General features: G+C 39.1%; 1 protein-coding gene across 1 annotated transcript in view; it reads left to right on the top strand.

Annotated features, from left to right (window-relative positions):
- The window catches only part of LOC128031359 (potassium voltage-gated channel subfamily H member 1-like), a 47,580-nt gene that overhangs the window by 5,729 nt on the left and 16,473 nt on the right, over positions 1-25,378 (top strand). The window contains exons 3-7 of the mRNA XM_052619570.1: positions 508-614; positions 805-933; positions 1,029-1,147; positions 2,225-2,617; positions 16,873-17,302. Coding sequence (XP_052475530.1) covers positions 508-614; positions 805-933; positions 1,029-1,147; positions 2,225-2,617; positions 16,873-17,302 — 1,178 coding nt within the window. The remainder of the gene's footprint in view (positions 1-507; positions 615-804; positions 934-1,028; positions 1,148-2,224; positions 2,618-16,872; positions 17,303-25,378) is intronic.

The raw sequence follows: 25,378 nt of genomic DNA, 5'->3' as shown, positions 1-25,378 counted from the left end.
CAGTTTTTTTATATGATAAATGTCAGAAATGGAGTTTTTGAGAAAGTTGCTGCCTTTGAACTCTTACTTTTCCTTGATATGCCAAACACAAGACAAGCTCATTAGCGTTACAGCTCCAGCTGTGTCAAAGAGAAATACATTTGTAGAATGTAACATCCCTCCCTCTTTGCCTCTCTCATTACAGTAAAGCTTTCAGTAATCTGCTCATAACGACTCAAAAGATCCACTAAGCAACAGATTTTTTTTTCTAAGACATAAAGCATGATTAATATAACCTGTTATGGTACTTTTTTGTCACTTTTGGAATTTGACAGCCGCTGCTAAACTTCTCCTTTTGTGTTCTACAGATATAAAGAAAGTCAATGGATTTAGAATAACATGTCAGTTAATGATGACATAATTCTTTTTTTTTTTGTCAACCTTTAAAATAAAGTCAAATGAAATTCTCAAAGACTGCTTGAAAACTGTCTGTATCTGACTGTGATTTACATTTCTTTTCTTTCTCAGCTTCATGTATGGAGAGCTCTCAGATAAGGACACATGTGAGAAAGTTCGGCTGACTTTTGAGAACTATGAAATGAACTCATTTGAGATCTTGATGTACAAGAAAAACAGTGAGCACTGTACACACACACACACACACACACACAACTGAGCTGTAAGAACTGGGAGCAGAAACACAGGAGTCCCGGTGCATACAGTAGTTATGCTAATATCTTAATGAGTATGCATAAATGTGTAAAACAGGCAATGTTAAATACAGATTTACAGCAAGTTCAAATGTGCATGGTTTTGTTTTTTCAGGAACGCCGGTTTGGTTTTTTGTGAAAATAGCGCCTATACGAAATGAACAGGAGAAGGTTGTGCTCTTCCTGTGTACATTTAGTGACATCACAGCATTCAAACAACCAATTGAAGATGACTCCTCCAAAGGTACATTTTATGCAGATGTATTTTATTAATATATTACATGTTAGTGTACTGTATATCAGTGCAAGTAAGAGTGAATGTTTAATCTCTGTGTTCAGGATGGGGGAAGTTTGCTCGTCTGACTAGGGCTCTGACTAGCAGTAGAGGGGTCTTGCAACAACTGCAACCCACTGTACATAAAGGAGAGAATGTACATAAACACTCGCGCCTTGCTGAGGTACGTCTCTCTCTGTGTGTGAGTCAGTCTGATACATTTCATTTCATGCCTGTGACTGATTCTGGTGTGCATCAGCAAGTGTTTGCTTCCATCCGTGTCAAAGATCAAACTAACACCAGGAAGGCTATCCCTTCACACTGTATGTTTCCAGTCCTCCTGCAGGGAGATTAATACGATATATGGGGTGTTTTTGAATAGTTTAACAACCAAGGTCAGGAATTAACAGGACTGTGACAAAAGTGCCACCAAATGTGAAAAGACCCAGAAATTTAAAAGTGGTGCCAAATGTGCCCCATAATGAATTAATCTGTAACAAATGATACATTTTGTTTCATTCTATTTTAGGCCTAACTAATTATACCAATATCACATAAAAGCTGTCATGCAATGGAGCTGCTACATTAGTTCTGTATTAGTTATTTAATCCATGGTGACAGTAGACAAAAAATAACAATATAATATGAGCAACATAAACTGACTGCATAAACTGTATATAATCTGCTCCAGCTAATCATTTGCAATAAATATGTAAAGGGAGAATGTACAGTCCAGTGTTTCAGATGACTACATAAATAAATAAGAGTTATTTAAAATTTTCTGTATTCCAGAGTCATGTACTAATAAATTATATGTAAATAATAATAATAATAATAATAATAATAATAATGGTCACATGTAAATGGTTAAATTAAATAAATTTAACATGTATTTAAATTATTTAATATGAATTAAGTTCATATATTGATATACATTTATTTAAAATAAATTCATAAACTTATCTAATCTATTAATTTTTTGCAGTGTATGTGTCCATTCATTCTTCATTAATATGTAATGGTAATATACATTTATTCTAGGATGGTTTATCAAAAATGTCTATTAAAAATCTATTGTAGTCAGTGACAAGGCTTCGTCTATGTCTGTTAAACAGACAAGATGAGATGTTTAACAGGATGGGATTTTTCTTTGAGGTGAGTCTCCTGTAAGCCGAGACGGGTCATTGCTCTTCCTCTCCACTCAGATAAACAGCCATCCCCTGCTTCTCTCTCTCTGTCTCTCTCTCTCTCTCTCACACAGGTTCTCCAGCTGGGCTCAGAAATCCTGCCCCAGTACAAACAAGAGACGCCCAAGACCCCTCCTCACATCATCCTGCACTACTGTGCCTTTAAGACCACCTGGGACTGGGTCATCCTCATTCTCACTTTCTACACCGCCATCATGGTCCCCTACAATGTCTCTTTCAAAACCAAGCAGAACAACATCACCTGGCTGGTTGTGGACAGCATTGTGGATGTGATCTTTTTGGTAGACATTGTACTGAATTTCCACACCACATTCGTGGGCCCAGCCGGGGAAGTGATATCAGACCCGAAACTGATTCGCATGAATTACTTGAAAACCTGGTTTGTGATTGACCTGTTGTCCTGTCTGCCTTATGATGTCATCAACGCCTTTGAGAACGTGGATGAGGCAAGTTCAATGTACAAGTTTATTTACACACACACACACACACACATGAAAAACGATTCATAATCTATTATCAGATCGAAAATGTGTGTTATGGCATTGTTTTTATTCTGGTTTTCCAGTTTGCTGAAGTTTATTACAATGTTTAAAGTAAGAAAATTAGTATAAATAGGAAGTGTTAAAATAAAGCAGCAGACTACAATAATTTCAGAGAGAGGAATATATACTTTCTGTAAGATGTGCCAAGTTAAGGAGTTTGCAAGGGAACAAAGATAATTTTTTAGATATTACAAATATAGCCAAGGTGAAATGTGTTATTTTGTTACTCTATAGTACCACATAGTGTAATAGCATTACAGTGCAGTTGCAACCTGGATATTAGCATCACCTAGCATGGGGACATGAATGCATTATCAGAACAGACAAAATATTTTACAATCAAAAACATGTTAAAGGGGGGGGGGGGGGGGGGGTGAAATGCTATTTCATGCATACTGAGTTTTTTACACTGTTAAAGAGTTGGATTCCCATGCTAAACATGGACAAAGTTAAAAAAATTAAGTTGTACGTTTGAAGGAGTATTTCTGTTCCAAAAATAAAAAAATACTCCTTCCGGTTTGTCACAAGTTTCGGAAAGTTTTTTTCGAGTATGGCTCTGTGTGACGTTAGATGGAGCGGAATTTCCTTATATGGGTCCTGAGGGCACTTCTGCCGGAAGAGCGCGCTCCCGTATAGCAGAGCACTGAGAGGCTGAGCACAGACATTCACTGATCAGAGCGAGAGTGTCGCGAAATGTCACAAAAGGAGTGTGTTTTTGGTTGCCAGGGCAAGACAACCCTGCACAGATTACCAAAAGAGAAACAGCATTAAGGGACCAGTGGATGGAGTTTATTTTTACAGAGCATCAACAGAGTTGTGCAAGTGTTTGTGTTTGTTCCCTGCATTTCTAAAATGCTTGTTTTACAAACAAGGCCCAGTTTGACGCCGGATTTGCGTATCGTTTATTTCTTAAGGATGATGCAGTCCCAACGAAAAAGGGTCACGATCGTGTGTTGGAACCGCATGCGGTGAGTAAAACTGCTTAAAATATCTCTGCCTCCTTGTTAGCGCGTCCCCTCCCATTCCGGAGACCCGGGTTCGAGCCCCGCTCGGAGCGAGTCGTTGCTGCTGCTGCTCTCGTTCAGTTTCAGCCTCGGGATCTGATTCTGGATAATAAATAAATGGCTGAATCTGAATGTTAGCCATGGTTTGTTTTGGATGATGTTTTTTTTTCCCTCACGGTAATTTCACAGCTTCCAAACGCTCTCAATGCAAAAGCTTACTCGCGCTCGTGATTCTTTAGCTCCGCCCACACGTCACGCCTCCAGCCGGTCGTGTTTTTCCGGGAAAAATCGGTACAGACTATCTTTCTCTTATGAATATAATAAAACTAAAGACTTTTTGGAGTTATGAAGGATGCAGTACTACTCTATAGGTACTCAAGATTAACAGGATATTGAGTGAAAACGAGCATTTCACCCCCCCTTTAAGGACAGGTGAAGTGGAAAACATTTTTGTCCGATGTGGGCCTGGTAATAGACATGAATGATGCAATTAAAAACAGAAAAACTGCTTTGCTGGCTCTCATTACAGAGAAACCTAGCTAGCATTGATGTTACAACTCACTAGTCTAGTGGAGATCTATATTTAGGGTCTGCTTGTAACTATCTTTAGATATTATTTTAAATGCACCAAGGGGAAGGACAGGAAAAAAATAAATAAAGCTAAATCCAATAGTATTTATACATATAGTAGGCACTCTTTGTGATGAGACTTGATTGTTCTATATTTACCTCAAAACACCTGTAGAGAATGGCTATTAAACCTGTGCGTATCTTTACAAGTGGCAGTATAAGAGCCCTGAAACATCAAACTGATAATTTGTCTGAATACTTTGTGTGAGGGATAGTATTTGAGCTTGTAATGGAGCAAATCTTTGGTGCTAATTAATATTGATCTGGGGGTGTGAGAGTGAAGCACACAAACCCTTTCATTGATCTCGGGTTAAGAGTTAATTTCCATGCTATCATATTTACACTTAGATTTTTTATTTAAAGCATTTGAGTGCTTTTGAGTTGAAGTTAGATCTTTATTTGTGCACCTCACTTTAATTCTCTGTGTGTCCATCTCTTTTGCTTGCTGGATATGGGTGATAGTATAGTAAAGTTGGGAACTGACTGAATCGATGGTGCGTGATTCTCTGTGCTGGTGAGGTTGGAGTTGGTGTACTGGATGATGCTTTTGGTCTGGATCAATCTCTGACCGTATAACGATTTAAACTGAGCTGTCCGTCTGCATTTAATTGAACTCACAATCAATTTCCGTCACTGCACAGAGGATAACCACAATCTCCCCCCCAATGTTAACTGCCGTCACACTCCACACCTGCATTCCACAGCATTTAACTATTAATTGTACTTCAAGGGATAGTTCACCTGAAAATTAAAATTGGTTCAACATTTTAAAAAGGCGTTTTCGTTTCAAAGTGTCAAACCACTTCAGAAGGTGGTCTGCTTTCCAGACGAAACTGGACAAGTGTAAATGCATCAGGTTGTTGAAACCACATACAGTATGTTTTATTCCTCCCAAAATGTTAAAATAAATAAATAAATGTGTGAGTGTGTGTTATAGGCTATATGACATGTATAGATCATATATACAGGTGAATCTAAAAAAATTTGAATACCATGGAAAATATCTTTATTTTTTTTATTTCATTTAAAAAAGCAAACTTTCTTATATTCTAGATTCATTGCACACAAACTGAAATATTTCAAGAGTTGTTTGTTTTAATTCTGATGGTTATGACTTACAGCTTAGAAGAAAAAAAAATCAGTATCTCAAAAAATGTGAATATTTTCTCAAAGATCAATCAAAAAAAGATTTACAAAACAGAAATGTTCAAGATCTCCAAAGCAGGTTTAATTATGCACTCAATACTTGGTTGGGGCTCCTTTTGCACGAATTACTGCTTCAGTGTGTCCTGGCATGGATGTGATCAGCCTGTGGCACTGCTGAGGCGTTATTGAAGCCCAGGTTGCTTTGATAGTGGCCTTCAGCTCCTCTGTATTGTTTGTCAGATGTTACTTCTTTTCTTTTTCTCAATAGATTCTCTGTGAGGTTCAGGTCAGGTGAGTTGACTGGCCAATCAAGCACAGTAATATCATGGTCATCAAACCACTTGGAAGTGGTTTTGGCAATGTGGGCAGGTGTATAAGTCCTACTTGAAAAGGAAATCAGCATCTCCATAAAGCTTGTCATCAGATGGAAGCATAAATTGCTCCAAAATCTCCTGGTAGATGGCTGCATTGACTTTGGACTTGATAAAATACAATGGAGCAACATCAGCAGAGGTCACGCGACCCAAATCATCTCTGACTTCAGAAACTTCACACTGGACTTTGGATTCTGTGCCTCTCCAGTCCTCCTCCAGACTCCAGACCTTGATTTCCAAATGAAATGCTAAATTTACTTTCATCTGAAAAGAAGACTGTGCACCACTGAGCAACAGTCCAGTTCTTTTGTGAAGAACGATGTGAAATGCTTCTGTATTTTCTGGTTCAGGAGTGGCTTGGTTCTAGGAATGTGACAACTGTAGCCCTTTTCCTGAAGACGTCTGAGTGTGGTGACTCTTGATGTGCTGACTCCAGCTTCAGTCCACTCCTTGTGAAGCTTACCAAGTTCTTGAATTCATGGAAATGTTCGTTTTCTTCAGGAATACAGAAACAGCTGTGTCATAGCACTCACAGAATCCTGGCTAACCGAGGAGGTCTTGGATAATGGCCTGTGTATTGATAGTTTTGGTATTCCATTTTGCTTGGACAGGAGTGCAGAAATCACAGGTAAATCTCGCGGTGGGGGTTTGTGCCTCTATTTCAACAAGCGCTATTGTACTGCGGTGACTATTCGGGAGAAAATCTGTACACCCGACACTGAATTATTGTCAGTTTCCCTTCATCCATTTTATTTGTCACGGGAATTTCCTAAATTTTTTATAACCGTTGTGTACATTCATCCGAAAGCTAACGACGTCATTGCATCGAACACTGTATCTGATGTTGTTCAAGAATATTTCACCAGAGGTGCCAAATTTTATTTTTGGGAGATTTTAATCATGTGTCACTTAAAAAGACCCCGCCAAATTTCTATCAATACATCACATGCCCAACAAGACAAAATAAGATGCTGGATCTCTGTTATGGGAATATAAAGGGGGCATATAAGTCTTTACCATTGTCAGCACTAAGATCCGCGGACCACAATTGTGTGCAGCTTCTTCCTATATATAGACCCTTATTCAAGAGAGGCAAACCTCAGATGAGAGAAGTCATAATGTGGTCCGAAGACTTTATCGCCCGTCTGCAAGGGTGCTTCGATTGTACGGATTGGGAGGTGTTCAAAAACTTTTGTGAACATATTGACCAACTGACTTATGTTGTATGTTCCTATATAACCTTTTGTGATGTTATGATTGTGCTTGCATATAAATTTAAGGTTTTCCCAAATACTAAACCATTGATGTCAAAATCAGTCAAAACAAGTTTGCAGAACAAAAAGCTATCCTACAAGCAGGGGCAAGGTTTAGAGAGGGCAATAGCGAGGAAGGAGGTTAGAATGGAGATCCTTAAAGCTAATCAATTATACAAAGTTAAGTTAGAAAATAATTTGGCAGACAATAATTTAGGCTCAGCTTGGTGTGGTATTAAGAAAATTTTGTGATTACAGCATAATGTGAAAAAGAGCACTTTGTGTATTGATGGTTTTTGATCAAATGATCTCCTTTCAAATGCTCTTAATAGGTTTTATTCAAGATTTTGATTTTAAAGATGAAGTAGAAGAATTGCGATGCCTGTGTAAGGATGATTCCCTCATAGTCTTAGAACAGGCAACAGTGGAGGAAATCTTTCTCTCCACTAAAATGAATAAGAGTCTTGTTCCAGACTACATATGTGGGAGAATTTTAAAGCACTGTCAAAAGCTATTACCTTCAATATTTTCTGATATTTTTAATTGGTCACTACGAGAACAGAAGGTACCTAGCCTGTGGAAAGTCTACTATTACTCCTGTTCCCAAATGCAATAACCCTAAAGTGTTAAATGATCTGAGACCAGTTGCCCTCACCTCCTTAGTAATGAAATCATTTGAGAAATTGGTGAAGTCTGAGATATTGAGTAAAACTCATATTCTAGCCAGAAGATTGCTAGAGTATTACAAGTTGAATCACAACTTAGTGGGATGGATACTGGACTTTTTAACTAACAGAATGCAATGGGTAAAAAAAGTGAATGGTCATTTTTTAGATGTATTATGTTTATCCACAGGATCCCCTCAAGGCTGTGTTATTTCACCATTACTATATATTTTGCACACCAATATGTGTCAAAGCTTACATGAAAACAGGATATTTATTAAGTTTGCTGATGACACAGTGATAGTGAGCCTGCTACGGGGGAAAAGTCTGGTCACGGTCAAGTTGTGGATGATTTTGTGACCTGGTGTGATGATTCTTATCTAAAGTTTAATATTACTAAAACAAAAGACATGATCATTGATTTTAGAACACACACTGTTGATCACGTCACTACTACTATCAAAGAACAGGTTGTGGATCGTGCAGAGAGTTATAAATATCTTGGCACAGTCATAGGGCCCTATTTTATCAATCTAAACGCAAAGTGTAAAGCGCACGGCGCAGGTGCACTCAGGGCGTGTCCAGATCCACTTTTGCTATTTTAATGATGGAGAAACGGTTGGCGCGCCCGGGCGCATGGTCTAAACGGGTTTTCCATATTCTCTTAATGAGTAATGGGTGTTTTTTGGGTGTTACGTGCAATAAACCAATCAGATTCTCATCTTCCATTCTCTTTAAGAGCCAGTTTGTCATGATCCTGCCCTCGTGTCCTTGATTTTTCCTAGTCTTGAGGCAGGATCATGACAGACCCTTGTTTTGTGTACAAGCGCATGGCCTTGTCTTTGGGCCATGTGCTTGTGTTGTCTCGTTCCCTTGCCCCGCCCCCCTTGTTATCCTAGTCGTGTCGTGATTGCCCTATCTGTGTCACCTGTCATGTCTTAATTGCTCCCCCTATTTAGATCTCCTAGTGTGCTCTGTCTTGCGTCGGTTCATTGTGTTACTTATGTGCTTCTCAGATGTGTTCCACACTGGTGACTGTGATTGTATCCTGTATACCGTGAGTGTTTGTTTACAGTTAGTGTTTAGTGTCTTTATCTGGTCAGCCCTGTCTTGTTTGGTTATTTAGTCCTTACCCTAGCCCTTGTTTTCCCCCTCGTGGGTTTTTGTTTTCCCTTTTTGTATTTAATAAACCCTTTTGTGTTGAATCCTGTCTGCACTTGAGTTCCTCCCTTGCAAACCCTGACAGAATGAACCGACCAAAAGGGAACTCAGCAGACAGGAGGCAATACTGGATGTTGTCAGCCAGCAAGCGAGATTGTTTTGAGGGCTCTCGCCTTGTGGTGTTCCGGGGGACCAGGGGAGGTCGTTCCGGAGCGAGCGGGCGAGAGGAGGAGCCCCAGAGGTCCCCACCTACCCAGCTGCCAACGGTTCCAGAGGGTCGTATCCTGGCCGTGGCCACTCTGGGGGATCAGGCACATCCCTCACCGAGTCCTGAGGTGCCTCCCACACCCGTCGGTCTCCCCGGGAAGCGAGGGAGACGGTTATCGTGGGAGTCTGCCTCGGAATCGTCGGAGTCAGCCCTGCCAGAGACCGAACTCCCCCAACCCGCCTCTGACCCAGCTGTGGTCTCTGCACCGCGCCCAAGGAGGAAGAGGAGGAAGAGGGGGCCTGCCGGTCCTGTGACCCCGTTTCCTCCCGTGCCAGCAGCGGAGAGCGCTGGCGTGCCCGTGCCAGCAGCGGTGAGCGCTGGCGTGCCCGTGCCAGCAGCGGTGAGCGCTGGCGTGCCCGTGCCAGCAGCGGTGAGCGCTGGCGTGCCCGTGCCAGCAGCGGTGAGCGCTGGCGTGCCCGACCCAGCAGCGGTGAGCTTGCCCGAGCCAGCAGCGGAGAGCGCTGGCGTGCCCGAGCCAGCAGCAGTGAGCGTGCCCGAGCCAGCAGCAGTGAGCGTGCCCGAGCCAGCAGCAGTGAGCGTGCCCGAGCCAGCAGCAGTGAGCGTGTCCGAGTCAGCAGCGGTGAGCGCTAGCGTGCCCGAGCCGGGAAAGAAAGCTGTATGCAAGTCGGCAGTCGTGAGAGCGGAGGAGAGAGCCGCGGCCGACTCTGCAGCAAAGACTCTTGTACAGTCGGTTTCATCTCATAAGGAGATGCCAATTGTCCTAGCTGCTAAAGCATTTTCTGATTATTTGTCCCGTCTTGTCCAAATTTTAGAAATCCCCGTCAGTCCTGTCTTGTCCCCTGACCCTGTCCCCAGAAGTCCCAAATGTCCAGCCGTTGTCTCCCCGTGTCCTGTTGATGTGGCCCCGTGTCCCGTTAATGTCCCCCCGTGTCATGTGGTCCCCCCCGTGTCCAGTAGATGTTGTTCCCCCGTGTCCAGTAGATGTTGTTCCCCCGTGTCCAGCTGTCGTCTCCCCGCGTCCCGTAAGTGTTGCCCCGCGTCCCGTAAGTGTTGCCCCGCGTCCCGTAAGTGTTGCCCCGCGTCCCTTGTCTGCTCCTGTCATGTCCCCTGTCAGTTGTCCTGAGACCCCTCCCCGCCCCTCACCACCCAGACCTGCCCGTACCCCCCGTCGTCAGCCTTCGTCTTGTCCTCCTAAGATTCCTACCCCACCCCCCCGCCCTGGTCTGTCCCCCATGAACTTTGTGGTCCCGCCCCCTCCCCTTCCCTGTTTGTTTTTTTTGTTATGTCACCCTAACCCTGCCATTGTGTTTTCATGTTTGCCTTTGTTATTATTAGTCATGTCTTGTTGGTTTGTGTCTGTGTCCCAGTCTGTCATGTCAGTCATGTCCCGTGTTTGATGTTCCCTTGAGGAGCGTCTGGAAGCCGCTCCTTAAGGGAGGGGTTCTGTCATGATCCTGCCCTCGTGTCCTTGATTTTTCCTAGTCTTGAGGCAGGATCATGACAGACCCTTGTTTTGTGTACAAGCGCATGGCCTTGTCTTTGGGCCATGTGCTTGTGTTGTCTCGTTCCCTTGCCCCGCCCCCCTTGTTATCCTAGTCGTGTCGTGATTGCCCTATCTGTGTCACCTGTCATGTCTTAATTGCTCCCCCTATTTAGATCTCCTAGTGTGCTCTGTCTTGCGTCGGTTCATTGTGTTACTTATGTGCTTCTCAGATGTGTTCCACACTGGTGACTGTGATTGTATCCTGTATACCGTGAGTGTTTGTTTACAGTTAGTGTTTAGTGTCTTTATCTGGTCAGCCCTGTCTTGTTTGGTTATTTAGTCCTTACCCTAGCCCTTGTTTTCCCCCTCGTGGGTTTTTGTTTTCCCTTTTTGTATTTAATAAACCCTTTTGTGTTGAATCCTGTCTGCACTTGAGTTCCTCCCTTGCAAACCCTGACACAGTTACGCTCGTGCCATGACGGATTTGCTATTTACATGGTGGAATTTGGCATGTGCAAAGACAGAACGCGTCTCCAAGATGAAACAGAGCTGCTCGTGTGCGAGCAAATAGATAGACTAATTCTGATACATGTGATGACTATCCATTATGACATGTAGGCATTTATATATATATATATATATATATATATTGTGCCGTGTGGAAGCCAGTCAGTGAAGAATAAGAACTCCTTAAACCAAATTGTTAAATGGGCGAGTAGGATAATTGGAGTAAATCAACGGATCAACAAATCAGCTGTAAGCTATATCAAGCTGTATCAAGGCAACAAGTGTTGTCTTGAATGATCGGTCGCTTCCCTTAAGAAATGACTTTCAGTTACTTCCCTCTGGTCGTCTGTTTGTGGCCTTGAGATGGACGATTAGACGGTAGAGAAATACTTTTGTTCCAGTGGCAATTGAAATTTCAAATAATATGTGTAAGATAGTAAGATGGATGTTTTAGTATTTGATAGTTAATTTGGATAGAGGATGTGTACTGTATGTGTCATGGTGCAGCCTGTTTTATGTCTGTTTTATGTTTTCTATGTTTTATTTTGGATGACCGAATTCTTCTTTTATCTTCAAAACAAATTTACCTACCAGTATGAAATAAATATACCTTGACCTTGACCTTGGATCAGCTTTTCCTGACAATCTTCCCAAGGCTGTGGTCATTCCTGTTGCTTGTGCACCTTTTTTTTTACCACACTTTTTCATTCCAGTCAACTTTCTATGAATATATTTTGATACAGCACTCTGTGAACAGCCAGTCCTTTCAGGAATTACCTTCTGTGGCTTAAGGAATGTTGATGATTGTCTTTTGGACAACTGTCAAGTCAGTAGTCTTTCCCATAATTGTGGTTTCATGTTCTAAACTAGCCCAAGAGGTACCCAGTATTTATACTCAAAATTAATCAAACTAATCAAGCTCAAAATTGAATATTAACTTTTTTTGAGAAACTGAATTTTTTATTTTCCTAAGCTGTAAGTCGTAAGCATCAGAATTAAAATTTTAATATTGTGTGCAATGAACCTAGAATATAAGAAAGTTTGCTTTTTTGAATTAAATTACAAACATAAAGACTTTTTCCATGATATTCTAACTGTTTGAGATGCATTTTTAGCATCGCTAACAGCTGCAAATGGAACTGAAAGGTAGCAGACGATCAACAAACAATCATCTACACTAAAAGTAGTGAGACTAACTTTTCTTACCAGTGTTTACCAGCCGCGCTCTCTACTCTTGCGGTCTTTGAATTTAAAATTAGCTGATGATAAATAAAATACAGCACATTTTTGGATAAAACCAGGTGAAATATGTTTTTAAATCTGAAAAGAAAGTCATAGATTTTTGGAACAATATGAGGTTGAGTAAATAATTTAACAATTTAACAATTTAAATAGGTTTTATATATATATATATATATATATATATATATATATATATATTTGCTGTGATTCCCTGTGAAACACACACACGCACACTTGCACACTGTAAGTCAAGTTACAAATGAATATGATATCAGCACATTCATCCACTCAGACATTCTTCCTCCCCACTTCCCTTGTGTTGTGCACAAAAACACTTGCACATATGCAGGATCCGAGCTTTCATCTTGCCCCTGGGCATATGGCTTTACAGAGGGGCTGTCAGCGGCAGTTTACCGTGATCAGCTACATCAAGCTCATCAGATCAGTCTGTGCACACTGCCGGACTTTGGGCTCAGCAGAACCAGCCCAAAGAGCAGAGCACCAACACAAATAACAGCATCCTTTAGAGATTATGCAACACAAGGCGAATTAGATCTTGAGGTGACAACCTTCTGATGGAGAATAATGCTCGCTGTCTGGTATTTGCTTTCTGATTGAGTTGTATTTGAAAGCGTGCAGGAAACACACTAGGTTAAGGTGAACCTTAACAAAACATTTGTTACTTTACAGCAAGAAAGCATAAAAAAAAGGCAAATACAACATTTGGGTGGTTAGAATAAAAAAGGAGCATTGGACAATTTTGTATCAGTTGAACTTTTTTATAGTTTTCATTTCCTGATAAAGACAAAAAGAGGATGTTTTGCATTAGCTTAAGAAAATGAAATGCAAAAATTTACATTTGATTAGAACTGATCAACACTATTGATCAAGGCTTTGGGGTTGATTTGTCATGTTATTGAAAGAAGGCTCTATGCTCACTAAGGCTGTATTTATTTGATTAAAATACCTTTAAAACAGTAATATGTGAAATACAAATACAAAAAACGGAGTTCTGTTTTAATATATTTTTGAAATGTCATTTATTTCTGAGATGGCAAAGCTGAATTTTCAGTAGTCATTATTCCAGTCTTCAGTGTCACATGATAATTCAGAAATCATTCTAATATGCTTAAGAAACATTTCTTATTATTGTCAATGTTAAAAACAGTTGCTTAATATTTTTGTACAAACCATGATACATTTTTTTCAGGATTCTTAGATGAATAGAAAGTATAAAAGAACAGAATTTAATTGAAATATATTATTTTGTAACAATATAAAATATCCTTACCCTCACTGTTGATCAATTTTATGCATCTTTACTGAATACAAACTATGAATTTCTTTCTTTCTAAATAAATAAATGTAACTGACCCTAAACTTTTAAATGATAGTTCATGTATTTTGTGTTTTTGCGCTGCCATAGGGAATGATGGGAAATGTAGTTTTGCCAAACAAGTCTATCACCTCATAAAATGCCTCAATGAGCAGAATAGTCATTATCACAATCTTATTATGAACAAAATTAATTGAGCATAATTCTTTAATTAACATGCCACCAACGCTTTAAGAAAATCCACAGCTTCTCATGGGTTATTATGATATTGTGGTGCCATTAATGATTGTTCATAAATACATCATTATTTCAACATATCCTAAAGGCAGCATTAGTGCTTTCCAGATCATTGTATGCTGAAATTGCTTGGATGGGAAGTGTGCATCTATGTTTAAAGGTACAATTTGTAAAATATTAGCAGTAAAATATCCCAAAAACCACTAGACTAGTGTTATTTATTCTGTCCAGCTGATTACTAACAATATCTCTAATGTTTTCAACTACTTGTAAATTATGAGAAAATTCCCATTCTAAATGGTGACACGGGGCAGTGCAGTTGCCTGTCAATGACGTTAGTTACCCTTTGTTACCGCCTTTACTGACGTAGAAACCACACAACAACAGTGTTGTGGACAAATGCGGAAGTAGCTTCATGACAAACTTCAACTAGAAAGAGATGCCGATCTCAATGTGTGTACTCGACAGGTGAGTTGTTTTGATTCGTATCTTTACAGAAAACGTATTGTATTATAACGATCAACAAGATTAGCACTATGGGGCATACACGCCAAACACGGGGGATCACATCTCTAGACCCACGCAAGGACGTGTCTGATCCATAGTCTGATCGCATCTTTGCATTGACTTTGTATGTAATCTACTCGCGTAAATCATTAAACTCGTGTTAAATCCATGATTTATCTTTTTGTCTGATTGATGGCCGTCAGCGGTTGGGTAAAACACAACAAATCCCATCATTCCACGCTCCTTCTTAGCGTCATCAAACCACACGATTGTTATTGTTTTGGTAGTGTGCCCTCTAGTGGCAGGTCCTACAACCTGTACCTTTAAGTTAACAATGTCACAAACTATGCCAAAAACACTATGGCATATTATCTTATCATTTTATCGTATTACATACTGTCCATTGTCCATTTCCATTGGCAAATGACGCACAGGATATACTTTTAGAATAAGATAATGCAAATTGAAATGCAAGCACTATTTCTTTCTCTCAAAGGACAAACACAAGGACCAGGCTTACATGAACACACACATTGCTCTGTTCCGTTAGCTGGAACAGGTGCATATTGTTATGGCCCACAGGGAGAGCTGTGTGGTTTGTAATAATCAAAATCCTCCTCAGGTGTTTCATTTCAAAACTTTCGTTTGCATAATTATCTTACGTTGCATAACCCTTGTCTGATTTCACAGAGACATCTGTCATTGTTTCGCATTGCCTTTGCAGGGGAAGCTTGATAATTAATGTCTGCGATGCTTGTGATCTCACTAACAGTCCAGGCTCTGCTTTTTTCACTCTTGATTCAAAGCGCCATGCTTTTGTTTGCAGTAACTGTTCACATATTCTTCTGTTGACCATTGTCATTCTCTTTTGTGTTTTTTTCCTCCTCATCCCTCATTCTTTTTGCATGTCCATTGCACTGCCTGTGTTTGTTGTGGGCCAATGAAGAACTGGAATCATCGAGCTGTCACTCAAGTAGGCCTTTCATCTCAAAACTCGGCATTTGATATATACTGTGCCTCAGGGCATCAATAAGACATTGATATAAACCAAAACAGTATTACACCTTGGTTTATTATATCATGTTTCTAATCAAATCATTCTACCCAATCTTTTTTATGAATTTTTGTCATTTGTTTGGTGTGTATTAAACTATCGTCTGTGTGTGTGTGTGTGTGTGTGTGTGTGACAGTGTTTGTAACTCAATGGATATGTTGATTGGTTTGTAAGGATGTTTAAAGGAATATTTCACTCAGATATAAACAAATAAAAGAAAAAAGAAAAAAGGAAATAAAGATATTTACTCACTCTCTTGTTGTTCCAACCCTATTTGCAATCTCTTGCTGTCAGTGGAACACAAATATAATTTTTCTTTTCCCGCCACTCCGTTTTATACATACTTAATGGTGAAATCATCTGTTAAGCATGACATAGACCAAAAAGCACCATAAAAGTAGTCCATATTATTTATTACAGGTCATCTGAAGTCAAATGGTTTTTGGTAATTTCTGAACTTAAAATAATACTGCATGTAAACTCTAAAGTAAACAACAGCATACAGGTTTGGGATGACATGAGGGTGAGTAAATATTGACAGAATTTTCATTTTTGTAATAACTATCCCTTTAATAAAGATTTCATGCACACTGACTGGAATTACTGTAATATCACAAAGCAGCAGCACAAATACTATACATTTATTTTGGCTTGAATATTTAAAACCGATATTATACATATTTAATATTATTGTTGTGGCCATTCTCCTAAAGCAAGTCTCTAGTGTAATGTGTATTGATGTTCTTGTGTATAGTTTGTTTGATTGGCGTGCAGTGCACTCAAGAAAGCGGTTTTATTTATGAACATTACACCCAGTAAAGAATATATAATATATAAAGGAATAATTCAACCACAATTCAAAATTCAGTCATCAGTACAACTAGTGGTGGCTCATCTCCTGTTCTGTTTCTCAGAATAATGATTGCAGTAACTCTGGTGACAATAAATAATAGGGGAAAGAAAATAGAGAAAAGCCATGCTTTGACAACACAGAAGTACACGTTTAAGATTGTCCACTTAGGTTATTTTTAAATCTATTCCGGCATGTTTGTTCAGATCTGAGGAGTTCTATTTTCTGGCTGCTCAGGTGCTGTTGCAGCTCTCTGTATTGTTGATTTCAGACGGCTGGCTTGGCAGACACCTGTGCATATTTATAAATGCAGGGGATCTGTGCTAAGACAGACGATGCACTTTGTTAAAAAAGTGTTTGTAGAATTACTTCGGGCTATAATGTTTATATTTGATGTATGGATGGACAAAATCATATCAACACACGTTTGAATGATTATGCTGTATGTATAACTCTCTCTATCTCTCTGTCTCTCCTTCAGGGTATCAGTAGCTTGTTTAGTTCGCTGAAGGTGGTTCGGTTGTTGCGTCTGGGCCGGGTGGCTCGCAAACTAGATCACTACATTGAATACGGTGCGGCTGTTTTGGTTCTGCTAGTTTGTGTGTTTGGGCTGGCGGCCCATTGGCTGGCCTGCATCTGGTACAGTATTGGAGACTATGAGGTGATTGATGAGGATCATAACACAATACGTACGGACAGCTGGCTTTATATGCTGGGTGAGACCATCGGGTCACCCTATCGCTTCAACGCCAGCGGGACAGGAAGATGGGAAGGTGGACCAACAAAAGATTCTGTCTACATTACGTCTCTGTACTTCACCATGACCAGCCTGACCAGTATTGGCTTTGGAAACATCGCTCCCACCACAGATGGGGAGAAGATCTTCGCCGTGGCCATGATGATGATTGGATGTGAGTTGAAAAGCTTTATTTATTTCCACACTAGAGTGAAAGAAACTGTACAACTAAGTCAGCAAGCAAGTTCAGGCCTCTGCAATAACAGTGTTTTAGGCCAGCTGACAGAACTTTCTACATTTTTTGATTATTTGCATGCATGTTTATTCCTTGCAAATGTAACCATGCTTTTTTTCTGTGACATTTGGGTGCAAAATCTGCTTGACAACATTTGAAACTTTTTTTGAAATGGGCTAATATAGAAAAAGTTTTTAGCTACAGGTCAAAAAGCATGTTGCCCCCCATTTCTGATCACATTACCCCCTCGATTGTGTTTTGATTCATTTGTGACTTAGGCAGCTAACTTTCATTTGGATCTGTTAGTGATCAGTGATTAGTTACAAAGACATAATGGAGCGTTGACTCTAGAGATGATGCCTGCGGGGTCATCCATGGCGGGACTCTCGCAGATCACACTGCCATTGAGCTGTGATTCACCACTCACAGGAAAATGAGTCAGTTCCATTATATGTGCTATTAAACATGACCAGCTGCCAACACGCTGTTATTTATATGGTGGAACTCCCTCATAAGAGGCTTATTTTCTGAGTAAACATACATTTGTTTCTGGGCAAACAATCATACAGTACAGAACATTACTAGGTTCAGAGTTGGGATCTAGAATTATTTGTGTGTGAGATTGGCAAAACAATTGGAATTAATTACCTAAAACTTTTTAAAGTAGTATGAGGCCGTTTCGTCACAAGAAAGGATAGTCTAGATTGATTTGGATCATTCATTGTACATGCTAATTTCTTGTATATGTTCATTTAAATTACTTTCACCATCATTCAACTTCACATAGTAAGTCTTTAAAAACACTGATCATTTAAATGTAATCATTAGCAAATGTTAAAATGAATATCCATTTTTCATACTGTACTGTATAATCAATGTTGCGATTCACTTAAAATAAACTATACAGTATTATTGTTATATAATGTTAATTTATTTCCCATTAACTAAAGGGACCTTATTTATAAAGTGTTATCAAATATTTAGACACAGTAGTATGGAATTTTAATAATTCGCAATATCCAGACTGGAAAAATGTTGATGAGTCAGTTTGATTTCTGTGGAATCATATTATTTCTATAATTATGACGTACAGATTATCTGCAAGGAAATAATATCACATAATTACACATAAATAATTTTTTTTTAAATGTAAATACAAAGTGTTCCTGTAGCTCAATTGGTAGAGCACTGTGCCATCAAGCGGTTGGGGGTTCGATTCCCCGGGAACACATGATAGGTAAAAAATTGATAGCCTGAATGCACTGTAAGTTGCTTTTGATAAAAGCGTCTGCTAAATGCATAAATGTAATTTTCATTTAATTTTAATTTGATTTAAATACATGAAGCAATTAAGCTCGCAGGCATTTCTTTTGAGCTATGAAGTATCAGTTCAAGTGGCAAACTGTTCTTGTAGCTCATGTCACGTTGCATTACATAATAGTCTATAAATCATGTTTTATGCTCATTTAACAACAGTTAATGAAAATGTAATTCAAGGCTATGTGAACTTAAAGTGCGTTTCAGAATTTCTGAAGTCCGCTGATGTTTCATAGTAACAGTTTAAATCATAGTGTAAACACTTAATTGGAGCACCGTTTGCATAATTCTCAATCTAGAGAATTCTCAGGCTTTACTTCAATATCTAGAGAACTTGTGAGCAAAATAAGGCTCTTCTTTTGAAACAAAACCAGAAGTGCAGGTGCTGATTTCATGGGTTGCTGGCAGCAGGTGCTGGAATGCCTGTTCTGTTGCCATGGCAACCACTAACTTGGGGCACTAGTTTAACGACTGATAGGAAATGTAAATCCGACTCTGACAGACTAAAAGGGTAGAGACATACATGAATGGTTCTCCCATATACCTTTCTGAAGCTGGCCTGTGTACGTGTGCTGATGTACACATGCAGAGGTCTTTGAGACCCAGTGACAAAAATAAAGCAGCTTTCAGCGGAGTTTTTGTCAGCTAATGACTTCATACATATTAGATGTGTTTATGAGGCAGGTATATGCAAATTCATCTCAACACTGTGAAATGTTAGTGTATTCCTCCTCCACTTGTTGTCACGCTAACGATGACAAGTGCAACTTTGCAGTTTTGCATTTTTTGTATCTCGAGTCAACTTGCAGAATAATTTAGACTGTTAGCCCATTTGGATTATAATAGCGATTGCTCGTCCAGTGCCATGGCTGCTGACGTTTGCTTTACTTATTTGCGATCCTCTCTGTGCTCTCTGAGCCCAAAAATTTAGATATAACAACAAGACGGTTCATTCATAATATTATTATTAAAATTGGAGAAACTGCAAAGCTCGCGCATTATGACGGAATAAGTCCCGCCTTCTAAATAAAAAGCCAGTTGTCAAAGGTAAAGTCATTGCATCGTGTACCCCCCCCCCCACATTATTTTAAATTACCGACTCACACTTTTCTCATCCTAATTTTACAACACACGCACAGCACAGACTGACTCTGATAACGGCTGGGTGTTCTCCGAGGCCGATCAACTCGGTTATTACACACAATGTCAAACAGACCTAGGATCTAAAGTAATAGATTGGGACCCGGCAGACCATTTAAAATATAACCCTGAACCTGTACGGATCCCAGGTCGGGACCCGGGTCCTCAGGTCTCTGGTCATCCGTGTAGACCTCTAGTATGAAGTACCTGAATGGCTGATCTGTCCTTTATTTGTATTTTTTCTAGTGCTTGTTTTCCAGTAGATTTGGTGCTTAATCAATTTGGCCAAATTCCCTGGCATCCTATAATCTTTCAACTGACAATGAAACAGATTTACAGTGTTTGCAAACGTAGAGCAGAAAGAGCTTTCGCTCACCCTGCCGTCACATGGCCCTTTGTAGGCAATGATGCAAGTTCAATCGGAAGCAGAGATGTCAAGATATAAAATATTCTGTCACATGCTCCTGTAATGGAGTCACAGCCACGGGGAATCTTTTGAAAAGGACTCGTTTCATCTGATCAGATGCACTTTCTTTCCCTTTTTCATTCTCTCTCTTTTACCCCTTTCTCATTTTCAGACATAACCAAAGAACAAACACCACAGATAAAAAAAGACACACATACACCCTGAACACATAACAGATCGCAACAGAAATTATATATATATATATATATATGTATATGTATATGTATATTATGCACTCTACAAAATCTGGTACAAAAAAGGTACAAAATCTGTCACTGGTGTGGTACCTTTTGAAAAACTACAAATTGTACCAGGTACACTTTTAGGTACTAATAAGTACACTTCAGGTATTTATATGAACCTTTAAGGTACCGATATGGATATGGACTGTTTAGCTACAAAAGTTTGCCCGTTGAAAGGGTAGCGCCCCAGTGACAGATTTTGTACCTTTTCTTCTGAGGGTGTGTATATATATATCATTATATATACATATAATGAATATGATATGTATTAAATTGCAATACTAGTTGAGCACAAATAAACTGTCCATTTAGCCACAAGATGTGCTGTGGCTCTTATTTATGAGTGTGGTACCTAATGAGGATAATTGGTGCTTCTGAACGAACAGATTAAATGATGCTATCAATCATGGCAATGGATGAGTTAGTAATGGCTGACTGGAAGACAAGAGATTTCAATAATGAGATATTTTCTTTTGAATTACTGAAGACTAGATAATTACATTTGAATTACTTATGAAAAGATTAATATTAAAGCTTTCTTTTTTTACATGAAAGGTACACCCTAAGGCAAGGGTAGGAAAGTTCAGCCCTAGAGAGCCACAGTCCTGCAGAGTTCAGTTCTAACCCTCACCTGCCTGTAGCCTTAGTCATCCTGAAGATGTTGACGTTGTTCAGGTGTGTGTGTGTGTGTTTTTGTGTGAAGCTGACTGAAAAAACACAAGTGCTGATTGTCACCACAGTAAAATGATAGAGCATTTCAAGACTAAAGCTTTTAACACTATTATAATTCTACCATTAAAGCACTGGTATTTTCCAGTTAATTCGAGAGATCATGAAGTTCACAAACTGACTTTATATAAAGAAATGTATATAATGTATTGGCAAAGCAATGGGATGATAAAGAGAAAGAGAGGGGAAGAGATGGGGGGAAGAGATGGAGGGAAGAGCCCAAGTATTCTGCTGACAGTACAGTTAATCGTCTGCTCTAATCAAATTACACTAACACAGGCTTATCTCCATCCACCCCATGTTTTTCCTTGTTCTACCGCTCATTCTCTCTCTCTATCTCTGGCAGCAGCCCAGCTCAAGCAGACGGTGTGATGTGCGCGTGTTTTTGTGAAACAGTGTTGTGATTGTGCCATGCCGAGACAATTGCCACTGCACTTTTCTAATGAACAGAGAAAATGTACAAACATCAGATCTATAAAACTTTGAGAAAAATGTATACGTTTCCACTAATGAGTCCTGCTTTACAGTACAGTCGCAGGACAGCCCCCCTGGGGTTTAGTGTTGATTTTGCTACTCTTTCAAAGACTTGAACTCGCACGTGTGTGCTTGCACGTTTTAAACCGAGCACATGGAAACTGGTGTTTGGTGTATTTAAGGCTCTTATATGAATGCAAGTAAGATTAATGTGGTTCACCTAGAGTCCATACATTGTTTCCACACTAAATCGCATGCTTGATATGCCATTTCCTCATTTGAGGTGTCGTGTACTTCAGAAGGAACAGAATAACCTGAATGTGACTATTTTTAGAAAAGATGTTACATTTATGAAACCTCAGCTTTAGCTGTGCTAAGGGGAACTGTAAATGAGAGAGTGAAAGAAAGAGGGACAGAAAGTGAAAGGAGGCACTTTAATGTGTCAGTCACATAGCTTTAGTGACCATTTTAGTGTCCGGTAACATATTCAATTACAATTTTCACTATCATAGTGAAAGATTACATAAAACTGTACTGCCTTGAGATCTGCACAAGATAAAAAACAGTAAAAACTCTCTCCACACTGTAAACCTTAAAGGGATACATCATCCAAAAATGTAAATTCTGTCACCATTTACTTACACCTCATGTCATTCCAAAAGTGAATAAAGACTGTGGCTGTCAAGCTTTAAAATAACAAAACACAATAAAAGTATTATAAAAAGTCCACACAATTTCAAAGGCTTCATAGTCTTCGTTGGACAAAATTATCAATATTCATTAAACAATATTCACTGAAAAACTACAACAGATCTTATTTCCATATTGATGAATGCTTTTATTACAGAAGTAGCCATGTCTAATTTGTGAATGAAACATTCTTTTGAGTCAAATCTTCTCAATTGATTTGGTTGATTCAGTGTTGAATCAGTTGAAAACAGATTTGAACTGATCTGGTTCTCAGTCAGTGGTCTGATCCCAGTGATATGTTATTTTGTTCTGTTAAATTTTGTTATTAATGCTATATATCCTTCTATATATACATTGGGTTTAGGAAAGAATCACCCTGCACTTATTCCACAGATCTGTCTGGGCTCTGTCTAGGGCATGCAAGGATGTTAACCTTTTTTTCTCTTTCAACCACTGTGAGGTCAGTTTTTCTGTGTGCTTTGGGTCATTGTCATGTTGGAAGGTAAACCTTTTTCCACTGACAACTTTCTGGCAGAGGGCAGCAGATTTTCCTCAAGAATTTGATGGAATTTTGTCCCATCCATTTTTTCACACAATGATTACTGTTTGGCATAAATTCCTGCAGCTGCTTCAGAGTTGCTGTAAACCTCTTGGTCACCTCTCTGACCAGTTTCCTTCTCGTTTTTTTATCCAGTTTGATCCGGTGAGAGTCTGTGTTGTACCAAATACCTTCCACTTCTTAATAATAGACTTCTCTGTGCTTCTAGGATTTTTTTTGTATTCATCTCCTGACTTGTGTCTGTCCACAAATTAATCCTGGAGATCTTCTTACAGTGCCTTGCCACCCATAGTTGATTGTTTGTTTCAGTTGCACTACCAAGAACTGAGATGCTCCAGGAAAGCTCTTTTAATGCTGAGATATGGTCAAAATGACCAGCTGACTACAGTTGAAAGTCAAATGGCTTTGTGTGCCAATGAGAAGGTGATTAGTTACACCTGATTGAGTTTAAAGGTCGTTTTTAGGAGTGTGTGGGGGGGGGGGGGGGGGGAATCTTTTCTCCAACTCAGTGATTCAGTTTTTTTATTTTTTTCTGATATGTTGGTGTTATATCATATATTTTTTACTTGGATGCTATAAGCGCTGAGTAAATACAGCTTGATAAAACAGAAATTGTGTCCGTCTTCATTTCAGGCTGCAAAGCAACAAAATGTGATTATTTTAAAGAGGGTGATTCTTTTCTATACCAAAAGGATATACATACAAATATGTAAATAATAAATCAATAAACCTGTCAATTAAATTAAATATAAATATATTTAAACATATTATAGATATAACATTTTCTAAATTGAATATACTAAAAATGTGATTGGGGGAAATTTAGTTTATTTGACTAAATGACGGTTGAATCCAATTGACAGCACATTTGAAAACTTCAGGAGCTGCCTAGACAATCCATTCAATGTCAAAGAACAAAATAAAGACTCACTCAAGAAATACTAACACACACAGTCTCTCTCTCTCTCTATCACACTCACACGATTAAAGAGTGTACATCAGCTTTGTTAATGTAAGGGGAGGGAGTGTAATGAGCTGCCTGGCTCACCTATTTGCTCATTTGTTAATGAACATTCACCCATCGCTGTAATGAAAAAACAGATATGAGCTAGTGTGTGTGTGTGTGTGTGTGTGTGTGTGCTTGATTCGACAGGACAGTTCACATTGAACTGTGAAAGCAGTTAAAGTTTGCAGGGTGAACAAATGCCCACTCTGTGACCTCACACATTGATACATCTGTATGTGTTTGTGTCCTATGTGCGGTGTCAGATTCTCTAGAACGTGTGTCTTGTGTGTGTGTTTGTTTGTGTATGTGTTTGTTTGTGTGTGTGTGTGTGTGTGTGTGTGTGTGTCTGTGTGCTTGTGTTCAGTAGGACAGTCCCTGTCAGCTCCGTTCCATGTTCTTGTCACCCTAGAGCCAAATCTGTCCCCAGATCAGCAATGACTGTCACAATGCATATCTGTACATCACTGCTCTCTCACATATTACACTTCAATAATAATAGCTGGGGTCCCAGGAAACTGCAGTTGGGTAGTTGACAAATACTGAGAAGCGTTGAACCTTTTTTTTTTTTTAAATCAACATCTTCAATAAAGTTTGTGTGCACAAATCTCCGTATCATCAGAATGAAATAATGACTTTCTTTTTCTCATACAAAACTTTAAGAAGTGTCTTTAAGATTTGGAATAGAGAGTAGAGCATGAATCATATGCACCACATACAGTCACAGGCATGGTCACTGCACACTGTTGTACAGAAAAAAAAATAACAGCATACAGGTTCTGACTGACATGAGGGTGAGTACATGATGACAGAAGATTTTTATGTGAATTATCCCTTAAATATATCTTGGCAGTGTATCCTGTGTTCATGAGACAGGCATGTAGAGTAATGGCAGCTCATAATTCTTATCTGAAGGTATTTAGGAAGGGATTCACACACACACACACACACACACACCTAGAGTCCATACATGCGTAATTAGATTTTCTTCTGTGTGCACAGCCATTACAGGCAGGCTAAATCAGTTTAAACGAGACAATCTCTTGCCTTTATTGAATCTTCTTCTTTCTGTCCTGTGCTTTCACTCATTTACAATTCACTTTGTCATTTATTATTATCGTCATCTCGGTCTCCCTCTCTTCTGGAGCTGGTAACTTGAAATAATATTGAAATAATATTTTTTCCATGTAGCTTTTCTAACTGCTAGCTAAACACAGTATGTCTACTGTATATATACAGTACTACTCAAAAGTTTGTACTGTTAAGATTTTGTAAATAATGTTTGAAAGAAGTCTCTTATGCAAAAAAAAAAAAATATATATATATATATATATATATTTTATAGTAAAATATTTAAATAATAATTGATTTTTTTGGAACATTAAGTATATACAGT

Source organism: Carassius gibelio, chromosome A17, assembly GCF_023724105.1.
Source record: "Carassius gibelio isolate Cgi1373 ecotype wild population from Czech Republic chromosome A17, carGib1.2-hapl.c, whole genome shotgun sequence".
In the NCBI taxonomy this organism is placed as follows: domain Eukaryota; kingdom Metazoa; phylum Chordata; class Actinopteri; order Cypriniformes; family Cyprinidae; genus Carassius; species Carassius gibelio.
The sequence above is the reverse complement of the archived record's forward strand: the minus strand, read 5'-3'. Positions and strand labels throughout refer to the sequence as shown.